The sequence below is a fragment of the Lepeophtheirus salmonis genome, chromosome 6 (genome assembly GCF_016086655.4).
Source record: "Lepeophtheirus salmonis chromosome 6, UVic_Lsal_1.4, whole genome shotgun sequence".
In the NCBI taxonomy this organism is placed as follows: domain Eukaryota; kingdom Metazoa; phylum Arthropoda; class Copepoda; order Siphonostomatoida; family Caligidae; genus Lepeophtheirus; species Lepeophtheirus salmonis.
In genome coordinates this window covers 27,829,027-27,854,696 of record NC_052136.2, presented here as the reverse complement: position 1 = coordinate 27,854,696, position 25,670 = coordinate 27,829,027, and the positions used below count along the sequence as shown (strand labels likewise).

General features: G+C 32.6%; 1 protein-coding gene across 1 annotated transcript; it reads left to right on the top strand.

Annotated features, from left to right (window-relative positions):
- Positions 1–1,949: 1,949 nt before the first annotated feature.
- Positions 1,950–25,381, top strand: LOC121120824 (uncharacterized). Its single transcript, XM_040715702.2, has 7 exons — positions 1,950–2,033; positions 8,572–8,710; positions 18,166–18,274; positions 18,343–18,422; positions 20,056–20,250; positions 21,734–22,135; positions 24,904–25,381. The coding sequence occupies exons 2-7, from the start codon at positions 8,588–8,590 to the stop codon at positions 25,360–25,362; spliced, it is 1,368 nt and encodes a 455-aa protein (XP_040571636.1). The 5' UTR covers positions 1,950–2,033; positions 8,572–8,587; the 3' UTR covers positions 25,363–25,381.
- Positions 25,382–25,670: the final 289 nt, after the last annotated feature.

The window sequence follows — 25,670 nt, the reverse complement described above, 5'->3', positions numbered from 1 at the left end:
TACGACAGTAAATTGTTACTTCCGCTTTGATAGTGTGTGGGAGGCCGCATTTGAGAACTAAGTCTCAAGATTTTTTTAAATCACATATAATCCGGTAAATATTAGCGTTCAAATAAGCTACAACTGACAGAATCAGTTCATTCATTATCAAGATGGAACCCAAAAGGCAAAGCATAGCCAATTTAATTTGCAGCCAGCACAACAACAAGACAAGAAAAACTGGACCGTGGATTATTCGAGAAACTCCAGGAACGAGCGCAATTATGCTGGTAGTTGTGGATCAGGCAGGAAGAGAATTCCCCCTTATTGGATCCGTAAAGGTCTGAAAATCTGTTTCAAGGAGTATCAGAACGTAGTGAAGGATGTGGTCTTGTCCTGGGTGAAGCCCAACTCCCCAGAGGGAAACAATGTTTTTCAGCAGAGCTATACTGCCGCCCCCGCTGCACAAAAGAGGAGAATTTATTTTTTTAGTGGTCCATTAGCTTACATCCACGCCCAAATGATGAGCTGTGGTCCCATGATTTAGAATTATTGACTGGTAAAATTCCTATGTTCGAGTTAAATTAGTGTACTAGAAACTTTCATGGTCGATAAGAGCCTTCAAAATCTCCCCCCCCCTCAGACCCCCTTCCTGAGGCACTGCCATACAAAAGGTCTCCCAAATGTTCGTCTATGCTTTATCAGCCCTGTACATTATATTTAAAAAATAGAATAAAATATATAAACTTTTATTTCTTGAATTTTTGTAAGCACTAGTGGAACGGAACACTAAAATCTGATTTTTACCGTTCAACGTTAAAAAAAAATCAGTTCCATTCATTGAACCCATGTTCCATGGAACACCGTTCAATTTTTTTTCTTTTTGATGTCAGCTACTCAAATATGGAAAAAAAATCTTTAATTCAACTATAATATGTACCAAAGAGATTTTAAAGTCAATTTGATGACTTGATTATAGGGTGGGCCGGGAAATTTATATCCAAATGAAAATTACACAAAAAGTACTTATCATAAATATATTTTAACTCGTTTGACTATTAGTACCTCCAAGTAAAACGTGTTTCAACTTTCTCAGGTCCACCTTACTCTAATTAAACTGATGATATTGAGTTTATCTTTTAAAATAAATAACTAATAGTTTTTTATAAATCATTGTAGTATTCGAATAAGTCTTAGTATTTTTTGAAGACAGTGAAGTCTTACATATGTATTACATTTCAAATTAGAGAAATGTTGTGACCTTGCTTGATTTTAACATCAAAGACAATTACAGACTAGGACCTCCGAGATAATAATCATACAATCTGCGTTAATCTTTTTCTGTTTCATATTGTGACCAGCTCAAACTAATGTCACATGAATTGGAGTAAGGTTACTTGCGTTTAAACATGCATAGTTAATATTACTTGTTAATGATATTTAATATATGTATTCTATAATTTACATATATAATATCTCTTTTTTCAGTGAAATGTCCCAAATGATCCGTTTGACAAATTGCCCTTCGGCAAAAATGTTTTCGAGCAATAATAATAAAAAAATACACACATAAACACAAAAAAAAAAAAAAACACACAAAAAGCGACAGAAAAGTCCATAAGGGGTAAAAAGACAGAATTACTTACAAATATACATATTTCCCTTTGTATAATATCATTTGAGCGGGAAAAGTCAAATTTATTGTAAAATGAGAAGATTTTGTTGTTTATATTGCATACTTTCGCAAACCAAACATGGATTTAAACGCATTTCCGCTACCTATTAGTGGTATTAGATTTGACTCTATAGATAAAGTAAATGTTGGAGAGCACTAAATGAAAGCGCAGGAAGGGAAAGGGGGAGGGAAAAGCACCGCAACTCAAGGGAAAGAGCGATGATAAATACACACTCAACTGACGTCGTTCTTTCCCCCGCAAAAAGCCCCGATATTTTTCTTTTTCTGTTTTTCCATGTTTTTGCTAAACTCAGACTCATTGGAAGTGTCAACCAGTGCCACTTCAGATTACATCATTTATTCGATTACAAATAGGAAGGTAAGGGTTAATAAATTAGATATATTTGCATATGTTACATAAAAAAAGGCTGGGATAAAAAAGAAGCATTAAAAAAATCATTCGAGCTTACTTTTATATTGACGGTTTACACATATATTAATTTCTTAATTAATATATACATAAATCTCAATATTGTATAGACATATTTGAGTCATTTATCGGCTTATTATCCAAATTTGGTTGAGGACTTAAGATAACCAAAAAAAATAGTTATAATTTAGAACCTTTTATTTGATTTAAGAAGCTTATATTGACCCCGATAAAAAAATTCCATCAAATTTCTCGTTTTTTTTATTAGGATGATTGATTTTGGGCTCATTCAAGTCAAATAAAGGCTTTGGATTCTAATTTGGGGTTGACTTAGGAATCCCAAAAAGTTTAGTTCAGATTGTTTACTATATTTCAAAGACTTAAATTGGTTTGCTAGTTATCAAATTTATATCAAATCTATTTATTTTATTGAGATAATCGATTTTGCGCTAATTTAAGTCAAATATAGGGTTTGTATTAAAAAATTTGTGTGATGATTTAAGATACACAAGAATTTTAGCTATAGTTTAGATCCGTTAATTGATGGAAGGGACTTATATCAACATCCATATGGCCTTTCTAATAAAATATGTCATTTTCTTATTCGGTTACTGTGACGATCCATTTTGGCCAATTTAAGTCAAAAGAGCTTCATATTCCAATTTTTGGATGAGTTAAGATACTCAATAATTTCAACTTTAGTATATAAGTCAATATTTGATTTAAGAGACTTATATTGGCCCCCAAATAGCCTTTCAAATAAAATATATAAATGTATCCTTCTATTATTTTGACGATCAATTTTGAGTGATTTAAGTAGATCATCATCGTCTTTGTATACAAATTTATAGGACCCCTTAAGATACCCAAGAATTTTAGTTATAGTTTATAAGCCTTTATTTGATTTTAGAGACTTATATTGGCTCAGATATGGCCCTTATCAAATAAAATATGTTCCTTTCTGATTCTTTTCTTTTGACTATCAATTTTTCTTGAAAGAAAATCCAAAAAAAAATAATTTTTTGCAAAAAAAAAAATGTGAAAAATTACATAAAGTTACGCATATTACATTTTTGGAAAAAAAAATTTCAAATTTTAAATTTTCTTGTAAAAAGAAAAAGTTCCTAAATTTGGGTGGAGGGTTATAGCTCCTTTCAGCCAAATATTTTATAGACATATTACTACTGTCAATTATAGGCGTTACATCCAAACACGGGGGGATGATTTGATATAGCAAATAATATTATTTATACTTTAGAGCTTTCATTTCATTAATAAAACTTCATTTGACCCCAATATTAGAGCTTCTCTCAAATATAATATATCAAATTAATTGTGACTGTGAATTTTTACTACTTCAAGTACAATTAGTAGCAATTCCGGTATATTTCTTTCTGTTCGGCATTTGTTCGAAGTGAGGAAGTGGAGTGATTTTCCAAAAATGGAAGAAAAAGAATTTCGTGTGTTGATGAAATATTACTTTATGAAAGGCAAAACGCCTCAGGAGACTAAAAAGAAGCTTCATAAACATTATGGGGACTCTGCACCTTCAATTAGAACAGTTTATATGTGGTTTCAAAATTTTTGGAGTTGCCATAGGAGCACAAGTGGCATTAAATATTCTGAATGATCTGTTGAGGTTATTACTCCAGAAATCATTGATAAAATCCATGATATGGTGATGGATAACAGAAGAGGGAAGGTGGCTGAGATTTCTACTTGGAACCCTATTTTTATTAATTTTCCAACTAACACTGATGAGGTGGGTGTGATCTCATGCATTGTCGTGATGGAAAATTACTTTTTTGTGGGCCATTCGTGGGCTTTTTTCTTGCAGCTCGGTTTTCAAACGGTCCAATAACCATGAATAATATGCACTTGTATTAATTCCACCTTTTTCCAAATAGTCGATATGGATTATTCCTCGCGAATCCCAAAAAGAGTCGTCATAATCTTTCCAGACGAATCCTCGATCCAAACTTGCTTAAATTTATTGTGCGTTCTTCCATGAGATGCTACAACTAAACATAGCCTCGATACGTGCCAATAGTGCATCTCTCAAACTTTACACGGACTTTTCAAACGACCTTCGTATGTCTATAAAATATTGGTATTTGTAATGTTTACAAATGTATTTAGACATTTCCACCGATTTCATGTAAAATGTTGATTTCGAATCTGTAATTAGTTTTTTTCGCGTATCAAATTGAGTTTATCAAGAATATATTCCATTTAAGTTTTTAGGCTTCAAATGAATTCCTTTGGCCAATGAAAAATGGAGACATTATTCCTATCCCCCAAAAAACGTATATAAATGTGTTTTTTCATGCATTAAGATTGCATAGTCTCAAGATTGAATACACATGAAATATAAGCCTATATTTGAAATCACTCTAACATTTGCAGATAATAAATTATTTTTTATATGAATTACTAATTACTATTTTAACTAAAAAGTTGTATCAAACTTATAAAAACACTCACAAAATTCAAAAATTAAAAACCAGATTTGATAAAAAAGGGTAAAAATTAAATATTCAATATCAGCGGATAAAGTGCTACCAGGATCTTAAAAAGTTACTTGAAAGAGTAAAATTTTATTAATATACCTATGTCAGAGGCGTCCCCAAGATGCGATTTTGAGGGGGTTTGGTTTTTGGAATATGAACAATTAAAATTTTCTGGAAAAATATTTCGATATAAAAAATTTTTGGAAAAAAAAATTAAAAATCCACAACCCTTCACAAAAAATTATTTAAAAAAAAGATCAAAATCCACAGTTTCCCCAAAAACAAATTTTTTTTGATTTTTTTTTTTGAAAAATCCATAGCTATTCTCAAAAATTTTCAAAAATCTTTAGATATTCTCATAAAATTAAAATGTTTGAAAAAAAATTACAAAAATTAAATTTTAGATATAAATTTTTAGGAAAAAAAATCAAAAATCCATAGCTATTCAGAAAAAATTAAATATTTTGAAAAAAAAAGTTAAAATTAAAAAAAATAAGTCTTTAAATAAAAAAAAATTGAAATTTTTAATTATTTGGAAACAAAAATTGATTTACCTTATCAAATTTCAAATATAAAATTTATTAGAAAAACAATTTGTATATAAATTTTCCAGTAAATAGTAAAAATTCCGTTATTTGACATAACTATATAAATTGTATAATACCACCTTAAACCAACCCTTTGACGACTAAAGGTACGCTTGGGATGATTTTCAAAATATTTCCGATGAAAATTTTTACAAATAAATGAGCTAAAAACCGGACTTATTTATACAATAATGATATGTGGTGTCCCACTATCAGTATGTAGTGATCAAAATACATATTCTGCTCGCCCTCAGTGAGACACTTGAGCTTGCCTCTGGGAAATAATGAGATCAATTCGTGGTTAGATGAGACAGAGTCTGACACACAGACACTTTGTGATGCCTTCAAAGGACAAATCAGAACAGTTTTGCTCATAGAAATTGTCGCTAGTTATTTAATTAAATAAATAAAAACTGTAATTCAGACGCAATTTTGAGAATAAATAATTCTATTTAGCTTTGTGCTGACCCATTTTCGGAAGTTAATCAATAATTCATCTTGGTAATAATTTATTTACTCTCTGAATGTATGGGACTATTTGTGAGCTACGTTTTATATATAAGACAATAGGAAATTGTTGAATCTTAATCAAATTAAGAGTTATCTCATAAATAGAGTGTTAGAGCTAAGAAATATTTTTTTTATAAATAATAATAAATCTACTGGAGTCTTATTTACAACGTAGAGGGTGGGTCAAAATTAGTGTGCTATCTAAAATATTAAATACCTCATAGATTATGTGGTTTATATGAAAATTGTCTAAATCCTAGAACTAAAGTGTTCTTTGCACACAAATACACAGAAAAGGGAGTCCATTCTAAAGACCAGTCCTTAGGACTGTTGGTCCTTGGGATCGATCCTTAACTGTCGATTTGGCCATCCTGACTGGTAAGGAACGACTAGAGGGACTGGACTGGACCTCCGTCCTAAATAAGGACCCACACAACACTACTGCAGTCCAACCGGAGATTCTAAAGTTTTCTTGGGAATACATTCAGTTGCTATCAGGGGTGGAGTTGTGAAGAATGTGCCTTTTTCTCGTCAAAAATAAATATTGCCAAAAAACTTTTCTTTTTTTAAACAAAATAAACGAATTGCAACTTATGTCTAGAGTTTGTATTGGTGCAATTTATAAAAATATGTTAATGGCTTCCATTTCTAATATACAAAAATATTGGTATACATTTTTCAATTCATTTTCACAATTTGAAATTTGCAAAATTCTTTAAAGGGAATAAACTACACTGAAAATGGTCCTAGAGAGCTAAAACTGGTGACATCTAAATTAGTACAATTTATCCTAATTTGATAATTTATTCAAAAAAACCCAATATTTTTAAAACCTTTGCAAAATTGTCAATACCTTATTATTTAATAAACCAATCATTCACAGTTATGAAATATGATATATTAAAAATTAAATTTGGTGGCTATATGTATTAACACACATACATTCCCTCTAAAAACCTCTTAATGAAAAGTTATTTAAAAAGGGAAATAAAGCAAAAAAAAAATTCCAGGTATTAAAATACCGAAATTCAGTTTATCGACAATGGGAGACGTCACCTATCTGATATGACTGTCAAAGCTTTGTAAAACCAAATTTTAAATGAGTATTATCATTATGAAACAAAAATAAAACTTTTTTGATTTAAAAAAATTATTTTACTGTCATTTGAAAAAAGAGCTTATTATTAAAAGAGAAAAATTATTTTTTTAAATACCAATTTAGTATAGTAGCATTTTAAAAATATAAACCCCCCGGTATTATTATAGCACCGTTATGCCGAACAATACTACAAGGAGTAATGATGGAATTCATGTTCTAATTTTAGATCCGGGTAGTTTTGGTTCTTTTTTTATTATTAATTTGATAGTTATCAAATTGTTTAGTACTCGGTTCTATTCTTAGATTCTCTTTTTAAATTGACTCGTGTCAAGGATCAACAAATTTACTAGGACTAGAGTCAACAAAATTCTAAGTATTTTATGACTAACGATTCGATATTTTTATTTTTCAAGTAAAGCTTTATCTATTTTTTGGCTCCGGGACCGAATATATAGGATATTTGGGTGAAATTCTAGGGTCAAGCCCGCAGTTTTTATCTTTTTACGATTATTTTAAACTATATAGAACTGAAACCGAGTTTTCCGTTCTCCTAAATATCCCAAATTAGTGTTGTGTCGGTCCTTAAATAAGATAAATTTATCCCTTGTGACGTCATTAGTAGCGTTTTTCATTTTTATTATTATTGGGTTGTTAGTGTTGTGTCGGTCCTTATTTAGGACAAGAGACTGCGATCCATTCCGGGCCCATCCAGTCCAATCCACTTGTTGTTCCTTAAAGAAGGTAAAGTCTATACCTAGTGACGTCATTGAATAATATAATAAATTTTATAAGTAACTAAGTAAAAATATAATATGTTTGTTTAATATTGAATTATAATGGAAATATGGATATTTTTGCAAGGAATTTGGAAAGTTCTCAATATACATCTCGTATATCTTATTCGGCATAATAAAGCATCGACATTTGTATTAAATATTCCAAGGTCTGACAGTTAAGGACTGATTCCATGGACCGAAAGGACGGTTCTGAAACTGAACTGGACCGAATAAACAAAGGAACAAAAATGCCCTGGTTGACATATATTACTAACAAAAGGATTATGATTAAAAAGTGGTGGATCGGTTCTAGAACTGATTGCCTAATCAGTCTCCCCCTCCCTTAACTTTTTTTTTTTATGGGTCTGATCTTTTTACTATTCAACTGTCCTAAGAACCGATACATCGTTCTTTCAGTCCTACGGTCCTAGCTATTTTTCACTGCTAGCTAGGATTGATTAATATAAACAAGAATAACATCACAATGTAAATAATAGCTAGAATGTATAAAACTTGAAGCTACTTTAAACTTTAGATATCTTGAAAGAGGTTATGTAGAACAGCTGAAAGGATATACTCAGTAACATCGTCATTTCAGTTGTTGTTAGTTGCCATGACAGACCAATAAGGACCAGTTCTAGGACTGACAACTTTTTAGGGCCAGACTGATAGGACCGCAGTGTGTTTAGTTTTTTTTGTAGATCGATACAATACTATGATTTATTGAAGGGAGAGACCAAAAGGTTTTGTTTCAAAAGTACTCAAAATTGCCTTTACAACTGATCTTGCACTAAATTTGCAATATATGCTGGCTAGGACTTCTTCCTGCTGTTTCATTAACGATAAAGGTAATGTAACTCTAACTCTGGAGCACCCGGTATCTATCTTTGAAGAAGTAAAAATAAGTCAGGTTACGAAACAATTAACAGCAAATGAATCCTGTATCTCAACCTTGGATACACAAATGAACGTTTAATTATTTATCTTTTACCCTTTTTCTTTCAGGATATAATTAAACAAAATGATTCATTTGGGGAAAGGAGCTTTCTTTTTCTTTGGAGTGATGTTCTTCATTAGTTGTTTTTTAATCAAGGGATTCGTGTATGGATGTCCCCGGGAGTGTCTCTGTTTGTCACCCATACAGGTATGTATAAATACTTAAGCAGTGTGCCAAAAAAATCATCCTACTAGGGACAAACAAATAAATGTCTCTCCGGCCATTTCAAACAATATGATTTTTAGATCGAAATTGACCATTTTTAAGCCTCTTGTACCGTTCCAAATATGGTGAAAACTTATTGTAGATCTCATATTTATCAGCTAAGATGGCTAAATTATTTGCCGTTCCACTTTGTTATAAAATACTAGCGGTCATACCTTTCATTGTCTGGAGTTAATAGGCATTGACAAACATACAAGTTTTGCTTTAATAATATAGAAGATAGCTCCTACACAAATCCTTTGTGTTAATCTCCTATTTTCATAAGCTCACTCACACGCTGCTACTCACTCATTTCTTAGATCAGGGATGCCCTACTCACAGACAGCGGGCCGCATTGCACTCTGATAAATGTTTAAATGCGGCCCACTACTCATTCTCACTACGAATAGTATTCTAAATTTGAAATCAATATGTATTTAATTTTTTTGTCTTATGAAGGCATTTTTCATGAAATTTAATTTAATAGGTATTGTGGCCCAATAAAATATCCCACTGGAAATGCAGCCCATTATATTAAAAGATTGGACATGTCTGACTTAAACGTTTCTCCTCAATAATGAAGTAATTATGATATGCACTACACTTTTTTATTACCGCTAGTTCATGTAGTATAAGAGAGTCATTACAAAAATTTACAAAAAATGTGCTACATATTTAATTTTAAATGAACACGTCTTCAATATTTCATTAATACGACTACATTTCGTTTATTAAATCGACAATATGTATATGATATACATCAGGAAGTACTTTCTACAGTACATTCTGTATACACGCTCGTTGCTACATGCAAAAAAACTATGAGATTTCATTACTATGCTTATATTGTCATTTCATAGATCAAAATATGTTACTTGTGTACATATTACATAAAAGAGCACTATGTACCCTGTGACCTTTTTTCATACATTTTTATATAATCTGATAAACATTATTTTATCAATAAGATGACAAATCAAAATCTGGCCCAAGTTGAAGGGATACAAAAAGGAGGATCGTTATCAATGATGAAAGGTGTATCAAATATGTCCTAGAAAGTGGTAGCGACTTTTATAGTTGCAACCTGAGTATGCATTTTTACTTTACCGAGTGATATATTATAATCTGAAATCTTTGAAGAATAAAATTTATGGATTAACACTACAATTTCAACAAAATTAATGCTATAAATGGATGTACTACTCGATCTACTCGACGACATATACCCAAAAAGTGTGGTTGAGGGGGTGGACATCAGGGGTGTAGGGGGGGGTCAAAAGTGTCAAAAAAGATTTCAAAAGACTCATTCAAAACAGTCTTGTAATGGAGAAGATGGGTTTCTTTCATTGTTGGTGTCAAAAGTGGTCCCTTCACTTTCACAAGGCTATTTCCACCCTTTTTTTTCCACAGCTCCATGGACAGTCTGTGTGAAATCCCGAGATCTCTTGCATGGGCCTTCATGGACTTGAGAGGATTAGTCTGGGCTGTTTTCTTTAAATCCTACGGATGCAGTTTGGCCTTTTTGATAGAAACCTTCTTCCTCTCTAACGTTTCGGGCTTACTGACGACGTAGATGGTGATCCTTGAGACAACCAATAGCTTAGATTGCACAAATGAAAATTAGTCGATCACTTTGAAGTGTCTTTGTCTCGACTTGTACATAAGCTAATGAGCTCGGGTTTATTTTGTTTTGTAACTAATTGTTCATGTTTTAATGTATCGGAATATGATTTACTTTCAATCCCTCACCCTCTATTTATTAATGAATTAGTTAAAGTTAAGATTTATAATGAACCCCCCGGTATAGGGCATTTATCATTAATTTTAATTATTGAGAAGGGAAAATCTACTCATGAGAGATGGAGAGCATCAAAAATGACCTGAAATGACTCAAACTTTGATTGTGGTCCTTTTTTTTATTTGTCTCAAGCAGACAAGATCTTTTAGTAGAAAAGGAATGTATTAACCCCAAAATGGAACATTCTAATGAACAGTTAGGTGAAGGATTTCATCAAATATGTATAAGGATATTTTCTCAGGATTATTCTACACATAATATATAAATGTCCAAAGTTTTTGTGTACAATACTATGATTATATGAACTCATAATGTAATGAGGCTTTGGTTCTATTTTTTTTATGAAGAAAGTTTTTTTTGTGTTTTCGTATTTTTGTCGTCTTAAAAGAAAAATAAATTAATGTCAAAATATGTCTCACCAGCAATGTGAAGGGGGGTGTTTGTATCTTGATCCTTTTATTTATTTCTATGTTGTGCGTGAGGAAATCCCTCGAAGGATAGGATCTTTAAACTTATAAATAAAATAAAGTTATTTTGTCTTATGAGCCTATCCTAGACACGGCTACGATTTTTAATCCAGTATGAATAACAGAGTGAACACTACAAAATGTACAACCATATACAATTCAAAAGTTATAAATGACTGATTTTAAAAATTCCGGTACTACATTGCATCATCAATGAAAAATCAGTTGTAGTCAAGGTTAATAGAAATACAAGGTCCTACTATATCGCGTGTACGACTGATGTTTGATTTCCACCACGCTTTTATTAGTTACGTCATAATGTATTAGTGGCTGCGTGTTTCCTCAAAATCTGTTTTTCTTGACCAACAGTCGGTACGATAAATTAAATTTAAAATTCTAGCAATAGTGACGTCATAGACTATAAGTGGTTGTGTGTTTAATCAAAATCTTCCTATCTTGTCCAGTAGTCAGTGCGATACATCATATTGAAAATTCTAGCAGGCCCAATTATATAATGGTCTAAACTTGTATTTCTATTAGCCTTGAGTTGTAGGATAACGTAATTTATTCTTTAATTGAGTTTACAATTAATGTTATGTCAGTCCTTATTTCTAATTGAAGACTGTAGTCCCGTCCAGATCAGTTTCTCCCGTCTAGTTCAGTCCTAAAACTTATAAAGTTATGGAAGCTCAATGGACAACGTGTTTAGGAGAAATTCTTCTCTTGAACTCAATATGAATAGGTTCACGCCCCCATCTTTTCTAGAGAAAAAACGTCTTGACGTATATAGATTTCAAAGGATATTCCTTTGTCAGTTGGAATAAATGTAATAATATAATGTTTACTTATACTTAACGAGTGCAACTCCATCTAACCAGTGAAAGGAATATTTAAAAAAAAAAAAAGAGTTATGTCCTTGATAAAGTCACTCAACTTTATTCCTTGTCTTTTTAATCCATTTTAGTACTGACAGTACGGAAGACCAAAAGTCTTAAGGACCTGTCCTAATACTGGACTGGACCAGATAAATCAGGACTGACATAACACTATTTATAAGGGCATCGGAGTGGGGCTAAAAAAAGGAAAGATCCAAATTTTTTGGGATCCGGCTCGGTACATATCTTTAGACGTAAATATTCGAGTAAATGACACTTGGATCTAGATCAGAACCAAAATTAGACGTATACTTGTCTATGAGGATTTCATCCAAAGTTTCAACCTAAATAAAATAGGATCAGAATTAAGGTTACATTTTTACTGATTACTGATAAAGAAAAAATGAATAATCCAATGATAAAACTATTAGAAACATAATTATTAGAATTATTGTTATATTTTATGTAAATATCGCTCCAAACTCTAATCAAGATAAATATAGATGATTACGTTCGATATACTAGTATTCAGATGACCAGGGTTAAGTACTAAGCAGAACAACAACCATGTATTTTTAGAAGAGATTGGAAATACAAAACGACCCTTAAGTATAAAATGGGTAAGGGTTCATGACGGCAACACTGGGAACGAATTTGTGGATACTCTGTCTAAAATTGAGTGCCAAATGACTTATTAATCCCATATAGAAGTTCCACATACAACTTTGGAGGTAGAAATTTAAAAAATAGTAACTGCAAAAGGGGAAAAGGAATAGTAGATTTATCCAACTTGTCGTAAAATGAAACGGTTCTTTACAAGTCCTAATTATGGATGAAAATTATGAGCTTTGTTTCTGGCCCCATTCCAATGAAAATGCATCTTTAAAAATTGGGATTAGTTGATGAGGACTCATCAAGTTGGAGTAAAAAAGATGTACAAAGTTTCATCCAAATTTTCACGGGCACTTAACACCTTAAGGACGTTTTTCAAAACAATGGTTATTTGTTACCTACACGATAAAAAAAAACTGTTTTATTTATTTATTATATTTTTTAACCAAATATCATTTTTTTAATTTTTTATTAATTCGCCTTTATTATTGTATACAAGATGATTAAAATGTTTAACGTAAATACATATATCCCACCTCAAGGGTATATGCATCACGGGTTACTGTATTAAATTGCAGTTTCTGTGATCCACGGAGGGTGCCGTGTGTTTATACTCCTTGGGAAATGACAATGGAAAAAAAGTAATAACCTATACTTGTACCTTTTTTGGATCCAAAAAAATCCTTTGGATCTTTTTTAAGATCCATAAAAGTTCAAGTAACCGACAACTATGAGAAATCCTTGAAAGTCATGTAAGTATGAAGTGAATAAAGACAATTGTTGACGAAGCCTGGATTAAAATAGATCAGGAGTCCATCTGTAAGTCCAGCATCTCTTTTTGTAAGAGAATTACTGTCACAGTTATCCTCTAATGTTATGTCAGTCCATATTTATACGGTCCGATTCAGTATTAGGGTCAATCCTAACGATCCTGGGAAACAATCCTCAAAGGCCTAAAGACAGTCGGTCTTAGGGACCAGTCCTTAACTGTTGGTCCTTGGAATTTTGTTTAGAGCATTGCACTATCCTTGCAAAAAATATCCATGCTTAATTATAATTGAATATTAAAAAAACCATTTTATATTGTTTTTTAGTTATTTATATAATATATGTTATTATTCAATGACATCACGAGGGATACATTTTACTTTCTTTAAGGACAGTCAAATAAGATTGGGCTGGACTAGACCGCGGTCCTCGCTCATAAATAAGGACCAACACAACCATAATAACGGAATAATTTAAAAAAAGGAAAAACAGCCTTAACGAAAGATCGATTTACCTTCTTTAAGGACTGGATGGCACCGGACTGGACAATCCCAAATAAGGACTAACTCAAACTAATCTCTATTATATAATGAAGTCATTAATAAAAATGCAAAATATCTCAATGACGTCAAGAGGCATCAATTTTACCTTCTTTAGGCACCGACAAGTGAGGCTGCACTGGCTATATAGGACCGGAATGAACTTGACTGCAGTTATAAATAACAACTGACAAAACACTAATAACAGATTATGGCTGCATAATTGTATAGAGAAATAGTTGACTACCGGTCCGTACAAATGAATTAATAATAATAAGTTGGAGTTGGGTGAATGTAGAGAAAAAATTCCGACGGTTCCAGATAGCTAACACAGTCAACATTTATTTGTGATAAAAACTTTTTTTTAATCAACTCAATGCCCATGCCTGATGAGCTGAAGAGGATTGAGGTAGTCTCACTACTGTGCACCGGACTCCCCTTCGCTGTGTCATCAAGGCTACTAGAACATAACAGGCTTTTAACTTTTCGAGTCGAGAAGTGCCTGAATGATAGCCACGATACCGCCAAACATCCAGCCTCTGTAACCATGCTAGGAATTGTGGCTTCGAATGGAGCAAAAATGTACCCCATCTGGTTCCCAACGGACTACAGACTCACTGCAAAGGACTATTTGGCATATTGGAGAACAAGGTACTACCATGGGCCTAGGAGATGGCCAAAAGATCCAAATTCGTGTTTCAGCAAGATGGTACGCCAGCACATACTGTCATCTTGGCCCAAAAATGGTTGGCCAACAATATGCAATTCTGGGACAAGAGCTCATGGCCACCATAGAGTCGCAATGTCCCAGAACTACCTCATCCGGTTAAACCAGGGCTTCTGGCTCCATCTGGAGGACGTTTTGGAAGCTGATGGCGGCCATATTCGATCATTATATAGAAAATCAAATATTAAGCCACTTTTGGTTTAATAGAATACAGAAAAAAAGCCTTTCAAATTAATGATATATGTTTAACTATTTTTCCACAAAGAGTCTGAATTCTTTTGCACAGACCGGTATAATGGAGATTTTTTTTAAGTAATATTTTTGTCGCATATATTATGGGCAATACATAAAGCATTTAAGAATAAAATACAAACTGTGTCGATTTTTAGTTTCCACCCCGTAGAATCTCCTCCTTGTATCATATTAATGATTCAGATCCTATTCATTAAGACGGAAACTCATTTTCTCTTTTCTTTTAAGAAATGAAATAACAGCATCTCAAGGGAAAACAGGACGAAGTGATTTTATTTTGAAAGTAAAATTAATGCCTATTCGGTGGAAATACAAAATAAACACAATATATTTACTCACTTCATCAAGAACGAAAGCCATATAATGTATGCTTGTATGTACCTATAAATATTCGTATGGTTTCAGTTTAAAATGTATGGGGAGTCGTAAAAAATATAACCTACGGCCATGTTAAAGTTTAAAAAAAAAACGAAATTGAATATGGTAATCCAGATAATTTGATGAATGTTTGAGATGAGGGTAGCTTAGCTGCCATAAAATTTTGATTGGATTAGCTGTGAGTAGCAATGGGAGAGAGGAAGATGAAAATAATCAAGAATAATAAGTAGGAAATACTCCGATGTCGATCCTGAATTATGCTAGAATTCATAGTTACGTTCCTCAGTGATGCTTATCGGTAGCTTTTTGGTTATGATAAAAAAATGTAGAGGAGAGCAGCTTAGCTGTCATGACGTATAATTAAATTAGCTACTAGCAGCTCTGATGAGGGGTAGGAAAGAAGGAAATAAACAAGGACATTGGCAAGAATTATTCGGAGCTCTATCCCAATTCTACTCTGTATCCGACAAGGACTTACAATTATACCTTTTGCAACAAATAATCAATGTTCCTCTACGTTTTTCATGATCGGTAATGTAATCGATAGAATAATAATAATAAAAAAAGCATCAACATGGTAACCATGACAAATTTGAAGAAGGTTTCGCTTATATTTTTGAGTTGTCCTTGAGTCCAAGTCAATTCGTCTTTGAGTGTGAGATCAAGTCGAGTCTCAACTCTTCAAAATATGGAATCAAGTCCTAGTTTAGTCTTCAGTTTTTGGAGTTTAGATCGAGTCCACTTCAATTTATCAGACCTTGAATGTGGGATCAAGTAGAGTCGTAACTCATCAAAATATTGACTCAAATCCAAGTCAAGTCTTTGGTATTTGCATGCGAGATCAAATGGAGTTCAAATCAAGTCTTCAGACTTTGAATGTGAGATCAAGTTCGAGTTATAACTCTTCAAAATATGGACTCAAGTACAAGTCAATTTTTTTTTGCAATGTGAGATCAATTAGAGTCACAACTCTTAGAAATATCTACTCAAATCCAAGCCAAGTCTTCAATCATTGAATGTAAGATCAAGTCCAGTAGCAACTCTTCAGAATATGTACTTGAATACAAGTCGAGTCGTAAGTCTCGAATCTCAATTCCTTCCCTCCTCTGTTAAATTAAGAGCATTCAAACATTTTTCTAAGATCGGATATGATCGGATAAAGTGTCTCACACATAATATACAACAACGAGAAAGAAGGAAGAAGCTATTAAATAGGATAATGTAAATTGTTTATAGAGCCATCGTATAAAATAACTGAGTGTCATGAACAAACATGGCGCAACAATAAATAAAAATATACCAAATGGAGGTAGTATAATATGTTAATATATTATATTATACGTCAACAGTCTCATCAGCATCATAAATGAAAATGAATTACAGCGAAGGCGAGAAGAGAAAATAAAAGATGTGTTTACCAGAAAGTAAAGCACTTATATCTCCTTATTGTAATATGTACAATGTACATGGAAAGAAAGTCTTCTTTTTTTTTCTTCTTTTTTTTTTGCATCAAGAACAACACCATATTTATGTGGTTGTTGGTTTTGTAGGTTTCTTATATACAACCATATTAATACATATTACGCTCCATTATTTTACTTATAAATTACGACACGACAAAGTATAACAGATGGAAAAGTTTTGGAATAAGAAAACTACTTTCAACAGCAGAGATGGATAAAGAAATATCACATATATTATGCATAGGAGGGGGACTGGGTAGAGTTGCTACTTTGTAGTCTTGATGGGTCCTTATAAGGGAAGTATCCCTGGTTATGGAGACAATTGCAACTCTTGTCGAATTTTATTCAGGAAGAAAAAGGATGGGACTTAGATCCGGATCTAGAGTTGCTACTTTGTAGTTTTGATCGGTCCACATTAAGGGAAGTATCCTTGGTTATGGAGACAGTTGTAACACTTGTCGTTTTTTATTCAGGAATAAAAAGGACGGGTCTTAGATCCGGATCCAAAGTGCCCTAGTACGGTATAAGTAAACTTGTATTATCCAAGAACGTCTGAGATTTACTCTTAAAAAAGATCTAAGGAATTTTTCGGATCTTTAAAAGCTTACAAGGGTAATTTGAAAAGTCCGTGCAAATTCTGAGAGATGGCACTACGGGCGCGTATCGAAGATATGTTTAGTTAGTAGCACCTCTTAGAAAAACACACACCAACTTTTTTGAATCGAGGAATCGGCCGGAAAGATTATGGAAACTGTTTATTGGATTCACAAGGAATAATCCTCATCGACTATTTGAAACAGGTATTTTTTATCGTTATTGGACAGTTTGAAAACCAAGCTGCAAGAAAAACGCCAGGATTGGCACACAAACACCAGCTCACACCTCAGCAGTTGTAGTCGCAAAATTAATGGAAATAGGGTTCCAAATCGAGATGCCCACAGGACTAACAATCTCAGCCACCTTCACTCTTCTGTCATCCATCACCATAGCATGGATTTTATCAATGATTTCTGGAGTGTAATCTAAACAGAGTGTCCAGAACGTTCAGCGTCACTTGTGCCCAAATGGCCACTACCAAAATTTTTGAAACCACATATAAACTCTTCTAATCGAAGGTGCCGAGTCCCCATAATGTTTATCAAGCTTCTTCCTGAGGCGCTTTGCCTTTCATAAAGTAATATTTAATTAAGACACGAAATTCTTTTTCTTCCATTTTTGGAAAATCACTCCACTTCCTCGATTCAAACGAATGCCAATAGACCGATCCGGCTGAAAATTGGTGTGTGTTCTACGAAGAGATGCTACTCGAAAATTATATGCAATAAGTAATTTTAGTTTAAAAAATATATATATTAAATCATATTTTATACAACTATAGTCATGGCAGTTAAGCTGCTCTCTTTCAAACAAAAATCAAATTGTCAGATGTTCCATATTAATTTTCGGTTTCTTTTCTATTTAAAGTACATAGAATTAATTTACTAACTAAATACACATAACAATTTCTTTATCTTCTTAGGTTCTATGCAATACAAAGGGCGTCCTGAGAAACATTCCTAAAAATTTTCCAAAGGAAACTCAGGAAATTACCATTACTCAGCAAAATATCAAAAGAATACCCTCGAACGGTAAGGATTTGTCTGTTAATTTTTAAAAGTGTTTTTATACATAAATAAATATCTATACTCACTCATAGCATTTTCCAATCTCAAACACCTGCGAAAGCTAATTTTGGACTCAAACAATATATCAAAAGTTGAACCCTTTGCCTTTCGGGTAAGTTAAGGCGTAGAAGCTACGAAATGGATCGCTTTGACACCGATGTTTTGGCTCCGAATAAGGTTTCCATAGGGGGAAAATTGAAGCTATTCAAAAATTGCTCAATTTACGGAACATATTTGCCAAATTTAGGTCAAATTAAAAAAAAAGTAATATAGGTTAGATATTCATATTCAGAGTTGTATAAAATGTGACCTTCAAACGTGCAATATTTTTTTCTAGTAATTAATCTTAAAATCTGAATAAAAAAAGATTCCTCTGTTGTATAATTTACCGGAATTACCTTGTTTTTAGAAAAGAAATTTTTTTAAATAATTTTTTTATCTTTATTTTCTTTTTGAGAAAATGTAATTTTTTGTACCTTCTAATTCAATCATGCATGAAGGTTGAATGATTGAAGTTCATTCATACTCGGATATATTAAAGCATAAACAATTAGTTATAAAACAAAACAAACCTGAGCTCCCCGAGCTTATGTACAAGTCTAGGAAATGACACTTGAACATGAAAGACCAACTTCTGTCCGGTCATTTCAAGCAGTTGGGGGTCTTCAGGACTACTGTCTACACTCTTCGACTACACCTTTTGGGTGCATGTCGAGGGGAAGGCTTGCAGTGTCCGTCATCCAAATATACAAGTCCTCAAGGCCACGTTCTGCCAGTATTGGGACGTCATAACAAAAGACTACGTCCACAGCGGGTGAAAGACCTTTTGCCACTGCCTTGGAAGCCATCATTGCAGCTAAGGGTGGCTACATGAATGATTAAGAGAGCTTAGACACACATCTATTCGTAGTATTAATGTTGGTGAAATTTTATTGTTAATTCATAAATAATATCTTGGTGAATTTTAAGATTTTAAAGTGTTCAGACTTTAATGGACGATTCAGTAGTAGGCAGGTTTTACTCTTGCCTTTTTAAAAAGGATAGTTTTCTTTGTAATGTTAGAACTTTGAGGGATTACGTCATCAGAGACCATTTTTTAATGATGTAGTGTAACCGCAAACTGGTTCCAGAATTAAATGATAAGCTTAATAAAATACAAGAAAATATTCTTCAGGTTAACCGCCAAAAAAAAGTGCACATCAAAAAATACTTTGGATTTACAATACTACACATATATTTCCCTTTTCTTTTTTAATAGGAAGTCCTGAGCCATGCACGCCCGTTGCTAAAACATAATCTAAAGTTGCATTCATTATTTTTTCCTTTTATTTTTTTTTAAATGACGCGCTGAGCTTTAGCTACACACACTCGTTGTTCAAAGGGTATCTATGTTAGACCATCAAATAAACAAAAAAAAATTGACTTTATAAATATAGATATTATAAGTAACAGCTTAATTTATAACATTCAAATCATTAGAAATGATTTTTGCATCGATAGTTGGAAAATTACTTTGTATCAAGGAATTTTTAGTGTGCCTTTACAGCTGCCTATGTACTAAAAGTATTATGCAGAAAGCTCTGAATTTGTTGCACTCTTCTTTGAGTATAATGAACTATCATGATAAAACCAAAACATCAGCACCAAAACTGTACGGTCTCAAAGCATCGGTGTCAAAAGTATCGAACTCTAATGAACAAAGCTTCTTTTTTTAACCCTAGAATAAATGATTATAATATTTATAGGGCCTCAAAGACATGGAAGAAATCTCCTTACAGAATAATCATTACTTGAATCGTCTTCCAGGCTTTAGTTTTGCTAGTTTAACTAACATAACTCATATTCGATTGGGTCACAACAGAATCAAAGTTATTGATGGATATGCCTTTGCAGGGACAGAGAGTATTAAAACTTTACTATTAAATAACAATCCAATCAAAGTAAGACGTTTAAATTTATTACCTTTGTGGTCCATGGGCGCAGTAGGGATGGAGGGGGTAAAAAAAAAAGATAATACGAATGTAAGCATAGTGAAATAAAATTACCAATTCAAAAATAAGAACTCATATACAAATATATTTGTCTGTGATGGTTGTGAAGTTTTTAATTAATTAATAATATATTTTTTTATATAGTAAAGTAATAAAAATTAACTTATACCAAATTTAGTACTCTTTAAATCATAAATAAATATTTCCGACTATAAGATCAAGAGAGTGACTGAAGTCCCGGACAAATCAAGTCTTTTAATTCGAGAAAATGACTGGACAGTTATTTATGTTCTTTTAACATTAAAACAAATTGTGACAAAAATTAGTAAAAAATTTTAGTCAAAGCGGTGGTATCATCCGTCTATGACCCTTCCCCTATCGTCACAGGCCTGTCCAGGGATATTTGAGCTATTTTCTGGAAAATTATAAGGCTCAGACAGTAGACTTTTTATAGTTTGACTACTATCCTTCACCCAATACCATAATTGTTGAATTCGAAAATGCGATCATCAATGCATTCAGTGAAATTATCTTGTCTACAAATATAATGGGATGGAGGGTCAGGGGCATCTGCAGGATTATATATATATTGGAGAAGGGCAGAATTTGTTTGAATGGCCTTTTGTTAAGAAAGGACATTCTAAAAAAACGGCCCTGAGATGACTGTTTGACAAGGCCAAGAATTCGTATCCCCAAATTGTAGATCTTATAGATCTATATTTCAATTTAAAAAATTCAAACGAAAACATAAATTTCTACTAAAAGAACTAATAACATTTTAGTATAATACTGTTTTAAATATTTTGGTACCCCTAGAGCACTAAATAGTTAATCTAAAAACGAACGCATAGTCAATTTCACAATAGTTAAATGTTTGTATGACAATATACAAGTCCTTTCTCTTTGTCTAGGCTTTAGATTTAACACTAGACCGACAATGGTATCATTTTTGATGCCATCTTGACTTTGTCGTAAAATATTATCTAATGATTAAATCCTAGCCTTCCAAAAAAAATGTATTTTATTAAGCGTGCGAACAAAACAAATAAAATAAATTTCAGAGCCATATTACTTTATTAATTATCCCAGTTTATGCTACCTCACATGACGTTTGAATCATTTTTCTATCTATCGATTTTTAATTTTTCACACATGCACTTGAACCATGGAACTTTAAAGACCTGGATAATTTGTTATTTGTGATGTTCCCACAGTTATTTATCTATAAGAAGTCTCGTTTGGGTCACAACCCATCAGTTGAGAAACATTCTCCTTAGAAACATGTTCCTCCTCAGATTTTCTTACACCCCCAACATATCCTCCACTAAGATTTAAAAACAATACGCCTCCCCTCCCTTCCCAGTTTAAAAATCCTATCTGCGCCCCAGATGTGTTTACAATATCACAAAGTAATTATCTGTTATATACATAGGTTGTCAATAGCTCAGCATTCTCAGGTTTGAAACACGTAGAGTTCCTATTCCTACCAGCTGGAGTTCGGAATTTACAAGCGGATGCATTTAATGGACTCGAATCCATTGGGTTATTGAAGTTGGCTTACTTGGATCTCTCTGAGTTATCGGGACATACGTTTCGAGGATTGAAAAATGTTCAAAAACTTAACATTGAGAATTCGGACCTTGCAACCATACGGAAAAAAGCCTTTCATGGAATGAATGAAGTCAACGAGCTTCGGTTGTTAAATAATAAAATTGATCGTATAGAGGATTTCTCTATCCTACCTCAAAGCTTTGTGAACAAACTCGTACTCTCAGGGAATCATGTGCTTGAAATCCCGTATGAAAATGCTCTACAAAACATGAACGTAAAAGAGGTTTGTACTATAAATAACATTGGAAGTCAAGTAACTAGGGCTGTGTCAATCCTGAATACGGGATTGAAATCGGTCCTGTCCATATAGAACAGTAGACTGATCGAGGGCAATGTTGTTGCATATATATTATATACAGAGGTGGTGTTTTAGTAAGTGCGTAAGGAAAAAGAAGGAGCAAGACATATGGTACAACTGAAGCAAACCCTTTGTTAATATCAGCTGGCTCCTATTGGATTTTGGTGAGATAAATTGAATAAATGTTATAAAGAAAAGAATCTTCAACATTTAAAATAGCATTAGTGAAGCGAAAATATGATAACTATATGTAAATTCATATCCATTTAATTCACCATACATTTTTAAATCAATTTACACCAAAGGTAGGCGAGAATTATTCTTTTACAGGGTGGTGTCAACACACCTACCACTTATTATATAATTAATAAAAAAAAAATGGAATCGCCGTAGCATATGGACAACGCGCTCAGAAGAAGTCATTCTCTTGAATTCAATTTGTGTACGTTTGCAACCATGTGATTCCTAGACAAAGAAATATACTTTATTTAGATGGATTTCACCAAAAAAAATCCTAGTTTAGATGGAGTAAATGTAATACAATAATGTTTATACTTAATGAAATGCAACTCTATTTAACCAATTCAAGGAACATTAAAATAAAGAGCACACACAATTTTTTTTTTCTTTACAAAGATCCCTTATTTTGTTATATACAGAGTTGATTAGTTTTTAATCAAAATACTACACCTAAAAATTAGAGAAGAAAAAGGGGTTGTAGTGTGTGTGTTTCTTCTTTTTTTCCTTTATTTAATAGGCTATGGTGTTGTTAACTTCACACTCTGAAGTAAGCATTCTCGCCTATCTTTGCTGCAAATTGTTTTAAAAATATATAATAAATTAAATATATATAAATTTCAATATAATTTCAATATTTTCCCTGGGATAATTCTATTATAAATCTAGAAGGTTATCTTTTTTATATGAGTGATTCATTTTCTCGCTCAAAAAAGCATATAACAAGGGGCATATGTCACGCTCCCGCCTTCTCCTCCGACTCTTTGTTTCCTTACAAAATTTCAACTCTATTTATATAATATATTCAACCTCTTAAAGGGCTTTCTCTTTCTTTTGTTTTTCTCAAAAAATGTATTTTGTTCTAATATAAAATAACATAAGACATCGGATCTACAACAGCTTATTGAGAAATTTATTTTTTCCCGCCTTTTTCTTCACTTAGTCTTTTTATCTTTCTCGTTGTCCCCGTCCCTGTTATGAGTCCTTAAAAACGTCCCATATTTTGAAACATCCTCTCCGATGTTTCAAAATAATAAATATTAGCTGGATGCTAAGAGTCACTGACTCATATTCAGAGATAAAGTAATATATACATATATATCGGACTCAGTAATGAAAGAAGTGAGATATCAGTGCAGTCCATAATAATGACAAGAAGAAAATGCCCGTAAGGCAGACAAATTATTTCCCTAATACCAAAATTTCTAAATTATGAGAAAAAACTATTAAGAAAGAGAAAAAAGTAATTAAGTACTTAAAATATTTAATCTAGATTGAAGGAATATTTTTGCAGCATTTTTTATTCATTAAATTGGAATACTCATGTTAAGTCACTAGTTGTCACTACTTAATTAAAGTTGGAGAATGACAGATCTATAAAAACAGTGATAGGTTGTAATGCATTTCGAGATACTAAATTATTAATTTGAAATCAAGTTTGATCTATATTCCCTCTCTTTAATCACTTAAAATAGCATTGGATCGGTCTTACGAATGATTTCCTATCGGTGCAAACTTTGTTTATATTTCAACGGTCCTAAGGACCGATTAGTTGGTCCTTCATTCCTACGTTGTTTTTTCCCCTCCTAGCTAGTATTAAACAATATAATTAAAAAAATAAGGAATGATAGCTACAATCTATTATAATAACTTCTACCCACTCGCCTTCTACTTAAACTTCAGGTATCTTGTCTCTTTGATTAATGAGATCATGATGAAACTCCTACAACTGAAAATATACTAAATTAATCTCATTTTGGACTGATAGGACTGCATTCGTTTTAGTTTTTATGGTCCATCAAACACTAAGCCAAATGCATCTTCTTCTTCTGAAAGATGTCTTGTGTATCATTTAGTTTCGTGCCACTATCACATAGCAGACACAATCTCTCACGTGAAAAAAATAATAACAACGCGTGATGAGCTTATCCCATGCAGCCGTAATTTATGGTATGTTCGATCTATAATTGTATTAATTACAAAGTTGAGTTTCAGCCTGGAAATATTTGCGCAATGTAGGACAGTACTAATTTTTGTAATACCAAACTAATTCTGTCAAAAAAAAAAGACTTCTTTTAAATTAAAAAATTGATTAAAAGTAAAATTTGTTGTGTACGACCTTTTGAACTTTTTTTAGAAAAGTTACTTCATGTATATTTATATTTTCGATCCACAGTTTCCAACTTCAGTGTGAACCGAAATATTAGTCCAGATCGTTCTCGAAAGAATCAGTGAAGACTGGACTGAAAAAAAAATCGGTCACACCCTTAGTCTCAAAACTAATGTTTCTATCTCTGCTAATATTTATGTTGGCGTTATTTAGTTAAGATTGTTCCATATGACTTCTTTTGCTTCTGATTTTGACGTGGGTTTTTGAGATTTAAGACAATTTAAATCAAAAAATTCGAACTGATACATAGCTTCAAATAACTTTAATACAATTAATATCCCTTTAGGTGAGTGTTGTTGGGAATCATTTCCCTTGCACATGTCGTGTCCTTTACATACTGGACTCTCTCTTGGGAAACTCCGATGACTTCATGACTCTCAATAAATGCATTTCTCCCTTTTCTCTCAATGGAAGGCCCATGAGTGATATGACAAGTTTGGGAATCCTTCAAAAATGTGATAAAGAAGAGATGATGAGGAAAAGACAAAGCTCGACAACAAGGTCCACAACAAGTAGTGCTTTCACCTATGGCGTCATGCAGAAAACAACTTCATTCTCTGTAGCTATAGAGAAAAGCTCTCGTCCTTCGGTAGTACACATGAGCACTCCCGATTTGAAGGATTCGTCATCAGTACTTGAGACATCAGAAATGAACGTGCGGATTTCTAACTCTGTGGCTTCATCGAACAAGTCTTTTCACTTCATTATATTAATCATCATTTTTCTAATTTTCATTGAAATATAGATAAATTACATTAAATGTATGTCTATGATATTTGCAGATTTTCATTTATAGGAACTGACGGTAGAATCCGACATTGCTAGGAGTTATTAGGCTCAGACGAACAAACAAACTATGATTCAATAATGTACAGGATGGTACAGATAAATTGTGAAAATCTTTAAAGCTTTATAAAGAACGAGCTAGAAGTGTTAGAATCACATTTGCATTATTATTAGAAAACTACATTTAATGACCTTCAATTATTCATCATGAAATCTACCTCTCTTGATAACTTTGGCCACATGGCGTCGTAAACATTGGCAGGCTGA